The following is a 17087-nucleotide window of genomic DNA, read 5'->3' as shown; positions in this document are numbered from 1 at the left end:
ATTCTAATAATTAAAATTAACTTTGTTTAAAGGAGTTTTTCAGTCCAAATGATTAAAGTCTGCAGTCACTCTGGAGACTTATGAATCCCCCCAGGACACGCACTTTGTGCTGCAGGGATTCACCAGTTTCAGACCCAGGATTGGAGGGTGTGTATGAGTTATGCATGCTCCCGCTAGTGGGCATGGTCTCCCTCCATACACTGGCACTGAGCGCTATAATTCAAAGTTGTCAAATAATTCTTTAGGAGAATGCAATAGTATGTACTGGGCAAATGTGGCTGTAACGTGCGCAGAGCCTATGCACAAAGAGACACTGTGCTTGAGATCATGGTTAGCACTCAAAGAAAAAAAAATAGCTTCACATTAAAGCCCTAAGGGTATGTGCACATGTCCGGATTTCTTGCAGAAATTTCCTGAAGAAAACCGGAAATTTTCTGCAAGAAATCCGCATTTTTTTTTTGCGTTTTTTTTTAGCATTCTGCAAGCGTAATTAGCTTGCAGAATACTAAAGTTTTCCAAGCGATCTGTAGCATCGCTTGGAAAACTGACTGACAGGTTGGTCACACTTGTCAAACATAGCGTTTGACAAGTGTGACCAACTTTTTACTATAGATGCTGCTTTTGCAGCATCTATAGTAAAAGATAGAATGTTTAAAAATAATAAAAAAAAAATAAAAAAAATGCTTATACTCACCCGCAGACAGCTGATCTCCTCACCGGCGTCCGTTCCGTATAGATGGTGTGTGTGCGCGCAGGACCTTCCATGACGTCGCGGTCACATGACCGATCTCGACCAATCACAAGACGGCGACGTCATCGGCAGGTCCTTCACCGCACACCAGCTACAGGAACCGAAGCGACAGCGTGCAGTGGAGAGGCGGGAAGACATCGAAGGTGAGTATAGGACTATTTTTTATTTTAATTCTTTTTTTTTTGACCAATTATATGGTGCCCAGTCCATGGAGGAGAGTCTCCTCTCCTCCACCCTGGGTACCAACCGCACATAATCTGCTTATTTCCCGCATGGTGGGCACAGCCCCGTGCGGGAAGTAAGCAGATCAATGGACTCCTAGGTGTGCGGAATCCCCTGCAATTCCGCATTTTAATGAACATGCTTTTTTTCCGCTATGCGATTTTTTCGCGGAAAAAAAGGCTACATTTGCACAAAAAATGCGGAATACACTGAAAATAATGGGAGGCATATGTAAGCGTTTTTTTCGCGTTTTTATAGCGAAAAAACCGCGAAAAATACTGAACGTGTGCACATGGCCTTAATGTAATTAGCTTGCGCTGGTTAAATATTAAAACACCAGCACAGGGGGCAATTGAGAATTCATTTTTTTATTAAATCTGAATGCTGTACAAAAAAGTTACCTGTCCTCTTGATTAAAGCATATAGCCAGGACTTTACAAAAAAACAAAAAAAATGTACCTAAGCACTAACAGGCGGGTGCCCAATGTCATTCTTCCCTGCTTCACTCCTGCAGTGGATTCAGAAGCCTCTGCTGATATAAGGTCTACAGAGTGCAGGCTTTCTCTCTCCAGTCCACTCTGTCGACATGGCGGGACTTCAGAGGTCATTCTGATTGACAGCGGGATCACCATTGTCTAACTGGGGGAGGTCGCTATCAAAATGATCTCAGATGTCCCATCAGCAAAGGGAGCTGAATCCCGGGCAGGAGCAGTCTGTGGCCAGTCTGTGCTGGTGAAGAACATTACCACATAAAAAGGGTAAAATACAATACAGTTTTTGTATTTTAGGTGGAAACTTTCTTTGGAAAGCCACAATTTGCGCAACCAGTAATCATGCATGTTTTCTCTGACTTGCCAGAGAAAATACATGCTGTGTATTAACATGCAAGTGTGATCTGTAGCACCTACCAAGAAACTAAACCTATATACGGTAAGTGTAAAGCAAAAATGGCAGCTTAGTGCACATCTTATTCGTTATGTACATGCAAGCCCCGATTCATCAGGACTGGCGATTTTCATGCTGGTCTAGATGAGATGGCTTGGTGGAGTAAAACACTCTTGATTTATTAAGGCCTCTTTCACACATCCTTTTTTTTTTAGAATCAGTCACAATCCGTCAAAGTCTTGAAAAGACAGATCCTGTGCCGATTGTAAAAAACGAGCGAGAGAGAGCGCAGAGAGCGAGAGAGATTGATTGATTTTCCCCTGAATGGGAATTCTTCCAGACATGCTCAGTTTCAAAAGAATGTAATAAGTCACTGGATTCCGTTTTTTGACTGTCAGCGACAGATCCTGCACCCATAGGCTTCCATTATAGCCAGCAACAGGCAGCGCAAGATCCGTCGCTGGGCGATTTTACGACGTAGACAAAAAAACGTTTCTATGTGCATGTCTTAGGCCTCTTTCACACTTCCGTTTTTTACAATCAGTCACAATCCGTCAAAATGTTGGAAAGACAGATCCTGTGCAGATTGTAAAAAAAAAAAAAAAGATGCACTGGATCAGTTTTTCTGACAGATCATTAGCGTTTTAAAAGCAATCTGTAGCATCGCATGGAAAACTGATTGACAGGTTGGTCACACTTTGTGTTAGTGTTTGACAAGTGTGACCAACTTTTTACTATTGATGCTGCCTATGGAGCATCAATAGTAAAAAGATATAATGTTAAAAATAATAAAAGGTGATATTCTCACCTTCTGGAGTCCCTCGCAGCCTTCCCGATGCTCCCGTTCCCAGTAATGCCTTGCGAAATGGCCCGATGACATACCGGTCTCGCAATGCATTAGTGGGAACAGGAGCCTCAGGAACGTTGCGGGGGATGCTGGAAGGTGAGAATATCAAGATTTTTTATTATTTTTAACATTATATCTTTTTACTATTGATGCTGAATAGGCAGCATCAATAGTAAAAAGAGAATTTCCCTGTCTGGAAATTATTTCACGCACGCTCAGACGGAAAAAGTCATTGGATTCCTGCTATTAACACACACAGAGCGATGGATCCTGCGTCCATAGGCTTCCATTATAGACAACGATGGACGGTGCAGGATCCGTCGCTGTGCGATTTTCCGACGTGCACAAAAAATGTTTTTATGTGCGTTGTCTCCGCCCGAAGGACAGGGAATTTACGACGGATCCAGTGCACGACAGATGAAACGGAAGGTCATCCGTCACAATCTGTCGCTAATACAAGTCTATGAGAAAAAAAAGATCCCTCAGAAACTTTTTTCACAAAACGACGCATTGTGATGGAAAAAGAAAGACAGAAGTGTGAAAGAGGCTTTAACGAATCAGAAGCCTCTGACCAGTGGCGTACACCTCAACGCGACTCAACACAAATCTTACTCCAGTCACAGACAAACTAGAAGAGCAGTGGTGTCACAAACCCCCATCCCATCCCATTTTGCGACTTTTCAAAGCTTTTTACGCCAGTTTTCCGGGACAAAGGCATTGGTTAATCAGGGCCTTGGAGTATTTGAGGGGATGATCCTGGCATATACACTAAATGTGCCCATGGGATTACATTAACTAGATTGAGGCCAAAAGAGTGTCCTTTTTGTTCGCCTTGTAAAAAAAAAAAAATATATGAAATTGCATACTAAACTATGCAAAGTCATACAATGGTAATTAAATGGTTAAAAAAAAACAACACACTTTTTTACAGTCTTATAATGCTTTTTGTACTTGGCATAACTGTTAAACAGCAACAATAACAATGTGAAAAAATCCAGAGAAATAGAACACATAGTAACATAAAATAGGGTTAAGTACTTAATACTTACATTCACCTCTTTCGTATGTTAAGATGTAAAGATGGAGTAGCAGCTACAGGTGCTTCTCACGAAATTAGAATATCATCAAAAAGTTAACTTATTTCAGCTCTTAGTAACATTTAGCAAGGCCGAAAAAATACATTTGTCCATCCAGTTCAGTCCATATGCCTTCAGAATAAGTCCCCAGATCTACGCCCTTCCAAAGAACCTAATAACTGTGAGATACAATATTGTTACACTCCAGGAACACATCCAGGCCTCTCTTGAACCGCTTGACGGAGTACGCCATCACCACCCCTCAGGCAAGGAATTCCAGATTCTTCAATACAAAAAGTGAAACTCATATTATACAGAGTCATTACAAACAGAGTGCTCTATTTCAAGTGTTTATTTCAGTTAATGTTGATGACTATGGCTTACAGCCAATGACAACCCAACAGTCATTATCTCAGTAAAGTAGAATAATTAACAAAAAACATCTGCAAAGGCTTCCCAAGTCTTTAAAAATGTCCCTTGGTCTGTTTCAGTAGGCTCCACAATCATGGGGAAGACAGCTGACTTGACAGATGTCCAGAAGGCAGTCACTGACACACTCCACAAAAGGTCACTGCTAAAGAAGCTGGCTGTTCAGAGTGCTGTATCCAAGCATATTAATGGAAAGTTCAGTGGAAGGAAAAAGTGTGGTAGAAAAAGGTGCACAAGCAACTGGGGTAACTGCAGCCTTGAAAGGATTGAGATAAGGCCATTCAAGAGCCACCACACACACACACACACACACACACACACACACACACACAGACAGACGTATCCAGGACATGGGCTACAAGTGTTGCATTCCTTGTGTCAAGCCACTCATGAACAAGCGTCTTACCTTGGCCAAGGAGAAATAGAACTGGACTGTTGCTCAGTGGTCCAGGTGTTGGTTTTCAGATGAAAGTAAATTTTGCATTTCATTTGGAAATCAAGGTCTCAGTCTGGATAAAGAGTGGAGAGGCCACAATCCAAGCTGCTTGAGGTCTAGTGTGAAGTTTCCACAATCAGTGATGGTTTAGGGAGCCATGTGATCTGCTGGTGTGGGTCCACTGTGTTTTATCAAGACCAAAGTCAGCGCAGCCGTCTACCAGGAAATTTTAGAGCACTTTGTGCTTCCCCTCTGCCGACAAGCGTATTGGAGATGGAAATTTCATTCTCCAGCAGCACCTGTCCACACTGCCAAAAGTACCAATACCTGGTTTAAAAACAACAGTATCACTGTGCTTGATTGGCCAGCAAACTCACCTGACCTTAACCCCATAGAGAATCTATGGGATATTGTCAATAGGAAGATGAGAGATACCAGACCCAACAATGCAGACAAGCTGAAGGCTGCTCTCAAAGCAACTTGGGCTTCCATAACACCTCAGCACTGCCACAGACTGATCGCCTCTATGCTACGCCCCATTGATGCAGTAATTGATGTATAAGGAGACCCGACCAAGTATTGAGGACATTTAGTGAACATACATTTTAGTAGGCCAACAGTTCAGACTTTAAAATCATTTTTCAAGCTGGTGTTATAAAGTATTCTTATTTACTGAGATAATGGGTTTTCATTGGCTGTAAGCCATAATCATCAACATTAACAGAAATAAACACTTGAAATAGAGCACTCTGTTTGTAATGACTATAATACATGAGGTTCACCTTTTTGTACTGAAGAAGTGAAATAAATTAACTTTTTGATGATAATCCAATTTTATATAAGCACTTGTATGTACACAGGACAATCTAAACAGTTTTAATACAAATGTAATCTATTATTCATGCTTGCGACATTAAGCACATTAAAGACTTACTGGATTTGGCAGCTCAATTTTTTGTCTTTTAGTTAACGCATGCAGGATCTCATGAACCACCATAGACAAGTTAATTTGTGAATGCTTTTAAGGTTCTGTTCACAGGTCTGTTAATATTTTCTGATTGCATCCTGTACATATATCAAATGGAACCAGAGGCGTTCCACTGATTTATTTGGGGATTGTATGGTCACCATTTGTTGTTTTCCCTAACATAAGGAAAAAATAAATGGAAGCCAGATGGATCCCATATATATCAATGGTGCCCCTCTGCTTCCAGGTCAAACTAGATCTGTTTTGTTTCATAATAGCAAATAGAAAAAATAAACGAACATGTGAACAGAGTCCAACAAGTAACATTTGCCTTTAGAAGGGTAAGGCTATGTTCACACGTTGCGGATTCGTGTGCGGATTTTTCTGCACTGTTTTTGCAAAATCCGCAGATAAAACGCACTGTGTTTTACCGTTGATTTCCTGTTTTTTTTTTGTGCGGATTCCACCTGCGGATTCCTATTGAGGAACTTTTTGAACTTTTATAATTTTTTTAAAATTTTTTAAAAAACTTTTTTTTATTTTTTACTTTTGCCATGGGAGGCTAGAAGCTGCCACAACTTGATAGACTGCTACATAGAGGCGATGCTCAGGTCAGTTAATAGGTGCGGGAGCCCACATCAAAATGGGGGTTCTGCCATCGGATGTACCATTCCATCCTATGGCAGAAAAGGGTTAAAGCTAGACAGCTCTAAATCCCATGTCCCTTTCATACAGTTGTCTGCCTACTTTGAAAAGGATGGAATATGTTTTTCTACGTTTTCTTTTTAAGCTCTGAACAACAATTAAGATCAGAAAGTGATATTCGGCACAAAGGCATATCAGAAAACGAAATTATTTGTTTTTAGCACATCAGACTAGCTCTCAGTGCACTGCTTATAAGCCAACACGTTTCTATAGTTCACACTTAGGCTATGTGCACACGTAGCGGTTTTTACCGCGGGTCCGCAGCGTTTATGCAGCTGCGGGTCCGCAGCAGTTTCCATTGCGTTTACAGTTACATGTAAACCTATGGAAACCGCAATCCGCTGTGCACATGCTGCGGGAAAAACCACGCAGAAACGCAGCGGTTTACATTCCGCAGCATGTCACTTCTTTTGTGCAGAATCGCGGCGATTCTGCACACATAGGAATGCATTGATCCGCTTACTTCCCGCATGGGGCTATGCCCACCATGCGGGAAGTAAGCGGATCATGTGCAGATGGTACCCGGGGTGGAGGAGAGGAGACTCTCCTCCAGGCTCTGGGAACCATATTTGTGTAAAAAAAAATAAAAAAAAAATAAAAAATAATGATATACTCACCTTTCAGCGCTGCACGCGGCCGTCCCGTCTCAGGGTTGCTGTGCGAGTAGGACCTGCGGTGACGTCGCGGTCACATGACCATGATGTCATGAAGGTCCTTCTCGCACAGCATCTTTGGAACTGGACCTCCGCGTGCAGCGCCGAGGAGATCGGGACGTCGGAGGGTGAGTATAATAACCATTTTTTTAATTATTTTTAACATTACTATTGATGGTGCATATTGCTGCATATGCAGCATCAATAGTAGGAGTAAACCCGCAGCGGAAACCGCAAAACAAACCGCGATAAATCTGCAGGAATAACCGCAGCAGTTTTTCCCTGCAGATTTATCAAATCCGCTGCAGGAGAACCCGCAGAGGACTCTCCCTACGTGTGCACATAGCTTTAGAGGTTTCCTAGGAATTGCTCTAAGGTAATAAACAGAGCAGGCACTTGCCATCAACGGTTTAGCGCCTGCTCTAGCCGCTGCTCAGGTACTGGCTGTAGCGGTGACGTCACGTCGACAGCATGCATCACCACTGCAGCCAATCATGGAGCTCCGCGGCTGTAGACTGCACAAGCAGCAGCATCGATGGTCGTTGTTGATAAGACATCACTGCTGCAGCCAAAACACCAAGACCTGATCAACCACGGAGAGTATCTTTGCTTTGTTAGAAGGTCTTTTAGAGCGTTTGGAGTACACTTTACTACAATAGGAAAACTTTTGGATAAGTGAAAGTGTTGAGTATTTGTCAACATTTATAATGTATATCCCAAAAACAGGTGTTTAGGTTTGAGTAAGAAACTTGTGTTGTGCTACTGGACAGTGTAGAACGTGGATTGGATGGCAGCTACAGCTTTTGGGGAGCATGAATTGTGAAGACTTATGGCCAGGGGTTAATGCAGCAGCAACATTGTGGCATTGTTTGGGTTTCCCTTTGATCACTATTTAACTGAATCTTTTGATGTTGCTTTTTAACTAGTGATTTACCACAGACGTTGCCTACTATCTTCTTACATTGCTATTATTCCTGATTTTAAGGGGTTGTCTACTATTTGACAACCCTAGCTTAATCATTTCAGGCCCAAAATTAAAATAAAATAGTGGATACTCACCTCCTGCACTGGTACCACTCTTCCCGGAATGATGTGACTTGTTTTGCCATGTGCAGGCTGCAGCCAATGAGAGGCTGCGTTCAACAGTATTCCATCAGTGTGGATGTCCGCTTTGACAAAATATTAGAGGCTGCAGCTGACAAGCGGGTGCTCACTGCATGCAGGCTGCCCACAATGCGACAAGATACATCACGCTTTGGGAACATTGCGGCAGACATCACTGGAACAGTGCTGGAGGCGAGAATCCATTGTTTTATTTTTGATTAAGCTGAGATTGTCCAGCAATTGACAACCACTTTCAGGAGTAGATTTCATATTTTGTTTGTTATTAGTACTTACATGGTTCCAAGACCATTTTAATTGGGCATTTTAAATTAGCGTTGACTAGGGTTGGTTGAATAGCTTCAGATAAGTGCTTATTATCCGAATAGCTGCAGCGGGAACCTGGATTGCTCCCGATAATGAGCTGTTCGGCTCCGCAGCTGCATGTGTCGCGGCTGTGTGACAGTCACAACATACTGTACACGGAGAGCATGTTTGTTGGGCTCTCCATGCATGTGTTGTGGTGACAACAGCTGATCAGGAGCGCTCCAGGTAACCGAGGCAGCTATTCGTTAAGTGCTATAGCTATTCGGATAAGCTCTTATCCGAAGCTATTTGATCAACCTTAGTGTTGACCATTGTTTTGTATATTAATTTGCCTTTTCTGTCTGCTTACATTCATTCTCCTGCTGGGACAACTTTTATCTTAAATAGTGTACAGTTTGGTTCCAAAAAGCTTGGGCACCAGTGCCTGGTTGAACGTGCACAGTAGTTATATTCCAAAAGAGAAGATAACTCCTAAAATATCAGCCACCTCTCTGTAAACAATTTCTATCCAACAGTTAGCTGCTCAGAATCAGACCAAAAAGCGCTCATCATTCCTGTAGAATCACAATCCAGTCCCTCAAGAGCAATTCTCCTAATCACACTTGCCTGAGCTATGTGCTTGTTCAAAAGGACTATTCTCCCTATATGTAAATATGTTGAAAGTGTACAATCCGGAATGACAGTACAACTATACAGCTAAACACAACGTCAGCTAATGCTATAGCTCTGCTACTAATGAAAAATGGCAGTCAGGGAAGAACGTCAACACCCCCAAAATGCCAGAAAATAAGGAGACTATCAAACTGTGAGCAGATCTAGAGGCAACCAGAGAATACCCCCTTCCTTTCAGGATTTTAGCAGAATCATTTTCCAATGTACTATTATCAATTCCCATTTGTGTGATGAACACAAAAGTGCAATCCTGCAAATGTGTGGCCAGCAAATAAAAAAAATAAAAAAATAAAAAAAGCAGAACAGATGTTTAAAAATGGAAGTATAAAACCAACTACTATTGAAAGGCAGGGCATAGACTAAGAAAACTGAAACATTGTTGATGTGTTCAGGATTCAAACATTAACATTTACTTGGTGAAAATAGAACCGTGTTGATTCACCGCGTCTGATACATTCTAAGGGCAAAATTTGTCTTGCAGAGACTAGCGTCTCCACGAGGGAAATTGACATGTCGCAATCTGGAGAGATGCACCGCAGGCCGGTCTCCGTGAGCGTCTCTGAACGCATGGTGGGCATGGGATTTCTTAAAATACTATCCTGCAACATCTGGACGCTGCACAAGTATGCAGCGTCCAACACACAGCGCTTACGGATCGTGGGAACATACCCTAACTGCTGCAATACCGGAGATTTCCTCTGATTCACGTGGCCCCTAGTTTGGGCAGAATGAATTGGCTATCAAGTTCACTCTACAAATTCGAACAGCAGTCAGACAATTCAGTGCACAAAACCACTAAAATACATACCGGTATATTTTTTCTACAAACAAAATTCCGTTGGCTGAGCAAATTGAAGTTAATGAAAAAAAAACAGATTCCTGAAGAGCTCAAGATGAATAAAAGGGACTTTACAGCCTGACAATCAGCAGTGACTGAGCGCACCTTGTTACTTTCTTCATACATTTCCAGGAGGACTATAACAAAAACCGCATAAAATTGCTGCAGCACTGTTAATTTAATGGGGAATATACCCATTTACTTGATGTATAGTAAATACTAAATGATCTAACTAGCGAAATTTAAAGGGCCACTGTCACCCCCCTCCAGCCGTTATAAACTAAAAGAGCCACCTTGTGCAGCAGTAATGCTGCATTCTAACAAGGTGGCTCTTTTAGTTTTAGGTTCAAGTATACCCAAAATAAAGCGTTTTTATACTTAGCCACAATTCCTGTCTCTAGCCAGGTAGGCGGGTCCTCACTCCCCAGCTTGGCCAGCTCCTCTGCCGTCACTCACATCTTCCTGCGCTTTCGGCGCCGCCCCCTCAGCGCTGTTCTCGTTTCAAAACCGGCGCCTGCGCTGTGTACTGGTGTCCTGCGCAGACGCAGTAAGCTCTGGCCGTCTGATGTCCCAGCCAGGCTTGCACACTGCACCTGCGCGGGCATTGCGGCCAGCCACCTTTGGAATCCCCGCCCCGCACTGTGTTATGCATTATGCACAGTGCGGGGCGGGGATTCCAAAGGTTCCACCTATACAGAATATTCCGTGTAATGGCTGATACCAGAGAACAAAAGACATCCACAGAACACCAGGATGGATCGCTGCACAGCAAATAGCTGTAAGACCTGCGATGACGTCACTGCCATGTGATTAGGGCAATCACATGGCAGTGACGTCATCGCAGGTCCTACAGCTATTTGCTGTGCAGCGATCCATCCTGGTGTTCTGTGGATGTCTTTTGTTCTCTGGTATCAGCCATTACACGGAATATTCTGTATAGGTGGAACCTTTGGAATCCCCGCCCTGTGCATAATGCATAACACAGTGCGGGGCGGGGATTCCAAAGGTGGCTGGCCGCAATGTCCGCGCAGGTGCAGTGTGCAAGCCTGGCTGGGACATCAGACGGCCAGAGCTTACTGCGTCTGTGCAGGACACCAGTACACAGCGCAGGCGCCGGTTTTGAAACGATAACAGCGCTGAGGGGGCGGCGCCGAAAGTGCAGGAAGATGTGAGTGACGGCAGAGGAGCTGGCCAAGCTGGGGAGTGAGGACCCGCCTACCTGGCTAGAGACAGGAATTGTGGCTAAGTATAAAAACGCTTTATTTGGGGTATACTTGAACCTAAAACTAAAAGAGCCACCTTGTTAGAATGCAGCATTACTGCTGCACAAGGTGGCTCTTTTAGTTTATAACGGCTGGAGGGGGGTGACAGTGGCCCTTTAAGCTGATTAACTCCTTATTTAGGAATTTGGTGTGGGGGAAACAGCATCCCCATATTAGGTTGGAGACGCTTCAGAGACCTAAGGATGAAGGAGGTTTGGCTTTGCCTAACCCTGAAATATACTTCCTGGCGGCTGAGTGCCAGCACTTAAAGGGCTGGGAGCGTGAGGAGTCTTCCAGCGTGGTACAACAGCTGATAGAGAGGGTGAGGACAAGATGTCCTGCGGTACAGTGCTTGGAAGATGTGTCTCTGAAGGCACTTGGGAAAATCTATCCTACGCTATTCCTGATATATAAATTATGGGGAAGAGTCAGACAAGTTTGTGGAGTCACCTGTCTTACCACCCTCGCTGTGGTTTAATAACAATTCACCGGAGTTTATGGCAATGGGAACTCGATTGCTAGTAACTACGCTGAGCTTAGCGGTTCTGCCCACTGCAACAAATTGTGCCAATTGACTAATAGGAACACAAATAATACAGGTGGCTCACATTTATAGCTCCAATCTAGTCATGAGGAGAGCAGTCCCCTTCCTCTCAGGGAGGCTGCTAAGAATATATGTAAAAACAGGAGCTTCTAAGTCGCCACAGAAAGGAAGTAATTGACCAAAATTGCACAATTTAATTATTTTGTGCCATTTTAATAAATTTGTTTGTTAGTACCTTACATAGACAAGCGACACAATCGTTCTGTGACATTTGTAAGGTAAACAGAAGTGCCAATCACATAAGCACAGCCAGTATAGGTAGTAACCACTTTTACTTGGAAGTGTCAAATTAATGTCTCAAGACCCTCAGACTAGAATTATTTACACACGATTTGCAGCACTATTGAAAAAAAAGTGTGAGATCAAGAATTAGTGGAAGGCAGCAAACGAGCTCACCACAATCGCTCTTTATTCAGCCCTACTATTTGTAAAGAGTAACAGGGATTTATAGAGGCGCGACACGAAACGGTGTGCTACTGCATGTAAATGCAGAGGAGTCGCTAAAGTTTATACATACCGTATTTTCTGGTGTATAAGACGACTGGGCGTATAAGACGACCCCCAACTTTTCCATATAAAATATGGAATTTGGGATATGCCCGCCGTATAAGACGGTGGTCATCTTATACGGCGTGTGGTTCCCAGGGTCTGGAGGAGAGGAGACTCTCCTTCAGGCCGGCCCTGGGATCCATATTCATGTAAAAAATAAAGAATAAAAATAAAAAATATGGATATACTCACCCCTCCGACGAACCCTGGCTGTCAGCACTGCAAGCGTCTGTCTCCGTTCCTAAGAATGCAGTGAGTGAAGGACCTTCGATGACGTCGCGGTCATGTGAGCGGTCAGGTGACCGGTCACCTGACCGCGACGTCATCGAAGGTCCTTCACTCTCTGCATTCTTAGGAACAGAGGCAGACGCTTGCAGCGGTGACAGCCAGGGTTCGTCGGAGGGGTGAGTATATCCATATTTTTATTCTTTATTTTTTACATGAATATGGATCCCAGGGCCTGAAGGAGAGTCTCCTCTCCTCCAGACCCTGGGAACATCCAGGATTGCTCCCTGCACACACTGTACCCGGTGTATAAGACGACCCCCGACTTTTGGGACAATTTTTAGGGGTTAAAAAGTCGTCTTATACGCCGGAAAATACGGTACTTCTCCCACAATCCTCTATGTAATGTACGAAACACCAGTACATTGCACAGAGGCGCTTTACTTCTGCAGCTATGCCGCTAATAAGGGTTTACAGAATCTGCGACTAGATAATGAACTCTAGGATTTGACCAACTACTAAGATACATTGAAACACCAGATAATAAAAGGGTCATTTAAAAGGTCCTGGTTGCATTCAATCACAAATCTTTCAAGCAGGGCAAAAGAGCACAAAAATGATGAAAATCTGCAGAGTCTTGCAACATTTAAGACTTTTTTCAGTGTGAATATGTACTTTTATGGTGAATACAAGATTTCAGTAGAACACAATAGTACAAGCTTACATTTTCATTTTAATTATTATTCCATAGACCAATAGTACACCGGAAAATAAGCAACTTTGTAATATATCTTATCAGAGAAGCATTCTTCTTTCTCCACCAGGACTAATCGCTGATTCACAATTCCTGGGTAAAATCTGTATCCGTTTGAGACAGATTGCTACATTACCCTCTCCCAGCTACATAGAAGACAGATGCAACTAATAAGATTCTTAAATATTTAATACTCAGTCTTCACTGAATACAGATTTGACCCAGAAATTGAGAATTTTGAGCAAGAATTTTCAGTCCTGGTGGAAAAAGAAGCAGATTTCTCTGATAGTTTCTTATTTTCAAGTGTGCTATTTATTTATGCAATAAAACAACGATTTCTCTTTAAATAAAGAGAACACAGAAATTAGTGATCAGACACTTTGTGGCAAAGCAGAACTTACCTGTTTTTGTAAAAAAAAAAAAAAACCCCTCTATTCTCAAAAACAAGGTTTCACACACAAAAACCATGTTTTTTGCATATTATGTCCATTTTTAAAAACGTCACTTAACTGCTATTTCATATAAAAGAGAAAAAAAACACATCCAAAAATAAATAGTAAACAATATAACAAAGAAAATATTTGATTATTAGATGATCAAATGACTAAAACATTTCTTAAGCTGGAAAAGAAAGGTGTGTGTCATCCAAGGGAAAAAAATAAATTAAGTCTAAATATGCAAATCCTTAGTGGCAAACAAACTCAGTGCATTTTTGCCAATAGTCTTTCTTGGCCGCACCTGAAGTAAAAAAAAAAAAAAAGCACACAAGATACAAAGAGCAGTATTAAAACATGTAAAGAAAGTGCATATGATAGTAATACCAGCAAGCTTAATAATATCAGAAATGCATGTCTTAATATTTCAGGTGATCTAATTGACTCTTTTTGCTACAGTCTTGCTAACTCTAGCAACAACAGTCTGGTAACATTATTAATTGTAAACCAAGCTCATTTCATGTGGAAGTGCATAAAAATACCTCTATGTAATGAATCCCAAAAGTAATACCATACAAAAGAGAAGCGTGCTTAAAACAAACGCCAACCTTCTGATACATGCACAAAAAGCTGGTTGTTAAAAAGCAAACACTACTCTGGTGTCAGGATAAAGTGTCAAAAGCTATCGACAACGCCTTAAAAACAAAAATCACCTTATGGTTTGACATTGGGCCCAGAAGTTCATTGAACAATCATGAAGTCCAGAGTCTTATTTGAATATGCGGACTTAGAATGTCTATAAGTCACTAGGCTCAATGAACATTCCACCTTTACCGGGAAATTTACATGTTCAAATACATGCTTTATGGCAAAAGAAAAACAAAACAAAACGAAAAACTAAGTTCTCTCCTCCATACATGGACACTGACACAATGTGCCACACTTCTTTTTCTGCCTGAATTTTCTTCAATCAGAACCATTTTTGCAAGTGTCTAAGTGTTCTAGAAAATGGGGACACTGTTGGTTGCGGCCTCTTCTTCGGATTAGTCCGATGCTCTCAGGCCTCTGAAGCAAATGAAGGGAGGAAAATAAAAAGCTGAAATACAAGGTTCATCTGACAAGTTTTACATTAAGCATTACAAGCTGGACAATGTAAGAAAGAGGCTTTTTGGCTCACAGAGTCTGAGTCTTGGTGTGCAAAACGAGTACTTGGCCATCCCACCATAGCACTCTCGCAGTGGGATTGTCAGGGAAGTCTTGACTGGGGAGTATGTGGATTGTTTACCTATCAGGCGTAAATTTCCAGGCACTCAGTTCATTTTGGGCTTGTTCCAGTTTGTCTTTAGTCTGTTCCAGTTCGCCTTTCATTTTGAGGAAAAACAAGTTGATGGCTGGGTCAACCATAGTTGTTCTCAGCTGGGCAACACTTGGCTGCTGGACTTGCTTGAGATGCTGAATTTGGTTCTGGATAAAAGAGCCAATAAAAAACAATTACCAGCTTATTAGGCAAGAGAGATAACATACCTAAGTGCCACCATGGATTAGACAAACATCGGTTCATAACCAGTTGGAAAATTCTAATTTTCAAAAGTCTTGCATGAGAGAAGGCCCATATTTTTGTTAAAATGTGTTCTTTTTTACCTAAATGTAATCAATTTTTGTTTTAGTGTGCCAAAACTTGAAACTTTTTAAGTCCTTGAATGTTCTTGGGGCATGTCCACAAATGAGGCAACAATTTGACACAAAATGCTACTATGGGAATAATTTTATAACTCTCAAAGGCTTCCTAGAGTGGGCTAGCCTGCAAGTTTACGTGAAAACCTCAAGAAATGAGATCACATCTACCAAACCAGAGAAGGCAATCTTTACTACATATTAAGAAAGCATGGAAAACAAATAGGGGAATTTACCAGCACCATTCATTACTGGATACTATTAGAAGATATTGGCACAACTCAGTAGTAAATGTCAATTTGTAAACCCTTTTTAATATCGCAAATGGCAAGGCCCCGTTACTCCAAAACTTTGTCAGCCCTTACGTTAAAAAGAAAACTCTTTACTCACAGTAAAGTAGCAACAAGAGTAAAATGAGGTTGAAGCTGCAGCTTCTTTTAAACAATGTTAAATGGAAAAATCTGAATGTAGAAGAGGGGACAGATCCAATTGACTCAAGCCCTATCTTGTGTGTGCAGCAACAAAATCCACCAACAGGCCCAATCAGAATGCATGAAAAGAATAGATTTGTATAGCCATACAAAGGAAAAGAAAAAAACCCACTTAGCTGCACTATAATACACAAGTGCATCTGCCTGACTTTATTGGCACAGTGAGGATGCAATATACAAGCAATTATGCTATTCCCAGCACGCTCTCAAATCTTATTTTGCATTTTCCAATTTTTATCTTTACAGAAAACAAGCCCTTTAAAACATGGAACCTCAGGCTAGAAAAAGATTACTAATCTGAGATAAAGCATTAAAAAGTCCACTAATAAAAAGCAGGGATTGAATTGTGTGTTGAACACAATGATGTTACTCTCAGTGTGAGGGGCCTTTACTATACACCCAAGTCTGCAAGTGTTTTTTTTTTAATTTATGAAACCAGACTGCATTGCAAAGGAATGTATAAAGAACAAATGACTGAACAGCCAGCCCCAATGGGCCACATACCAGCTAATGGTAGATGTATACTAGGGATCAGTATGGCCTCCATGTATTGCTGCACCTCAGGTTAAAAGGAACCTGTCCGGTCCCCCATGCCCTCTGACCCAGCAGCATTCATTTATGTATGGTCACACTCCCTGCCTAACCAGCCCTGTATAACATAATTCAGCTAAATGCTTTGAAAAAGTATTTATAATGTCCCTATGTCCTATGCTAAGGAGGGCGTCAGTTTCCCCATACCAGTCTGTTATCTTTCCATGTTATCAATCCCCTGTTATGATAATTTGCACAAGCCGGCCTCGTTGCCAGCTCATGCAGATCTAGAGAATGTGTGCGGCTCATTTCAGCAGTGTTACTGCGCCTCTGTAGCCGGGTATATGCGTGAGATTTGCATGAGCTGTTGATGAGGCCGGCTAGTGCAAATCATGTTATCACGTCTACAGGGGTGTGATAACATGGAAAAAGGGCTGACTGGTATGGGAAAATTAACGCCCCATGGACGAGTAAACTCTTTAGCATGGAAAACAGGGACATTTTAAATACTCTTAAAGCATTTATGTAACTAAATTATGTTATACAGGGCTGGTTAGCAGGGAAAGTAACCATACATAGGTGAATGCTGTTGGGTTGGAGGGCATGGGGGGACAGCACAAGTTCCCTTTAATATTTATTGCACTCGTTTCCTAT

The 17087-nt window shown here is 42.0% G+C and overlaps 1 protein-coding gene across 2 annotated transcripts in view; it reads right to left on the bottom strand.

Annotated features, from left to right (window-relative positions):
* Window positions 1–17087, bottom strand: part of WTAP (WT1 associated protein) — a 136481-nt gene that overhangs the window by 21539 nt on the left and 97855 nt on the right. Inside the window, exon 6 of one of the 2 annotated variants that reach the window (XR_013221080.1) lies at window positions 14451–15201. Coding sequence is in view for 1 of the 2 variants with exons in the window: in XM_077283115.1 (XP_077139230.1) it covers window positions 15023–15201 (179 nt within the window). In the remaining variant the exon portion in view is untranslated. The remainder of the gene's footprint in view (window positions 1–14450; window positions 15202–17087) is intronic. The other variant, XM_077283115.1, reaches the window with a different exon arrangement.

This window comes from Ranitomeya variabilis, chromosome 2, assembly GCF_051348905.1.
Source record: "Ranitomeya variabilis isolate aRanVar5 chromosome 2, aRanVar5.hap1, whole genome shotgun sequence".
NCBI lineage: Eukaryota > Metazoa > Chordata > Amphibia > Anura > Dendrobatidae > Ranitomeya > Ranitomeya variabilis.
The sequence above is the reverse complement of the archived record's forward strand: the minus strand, read 5'-3'. Positions and strand labels throughout refer to the sequence as shown.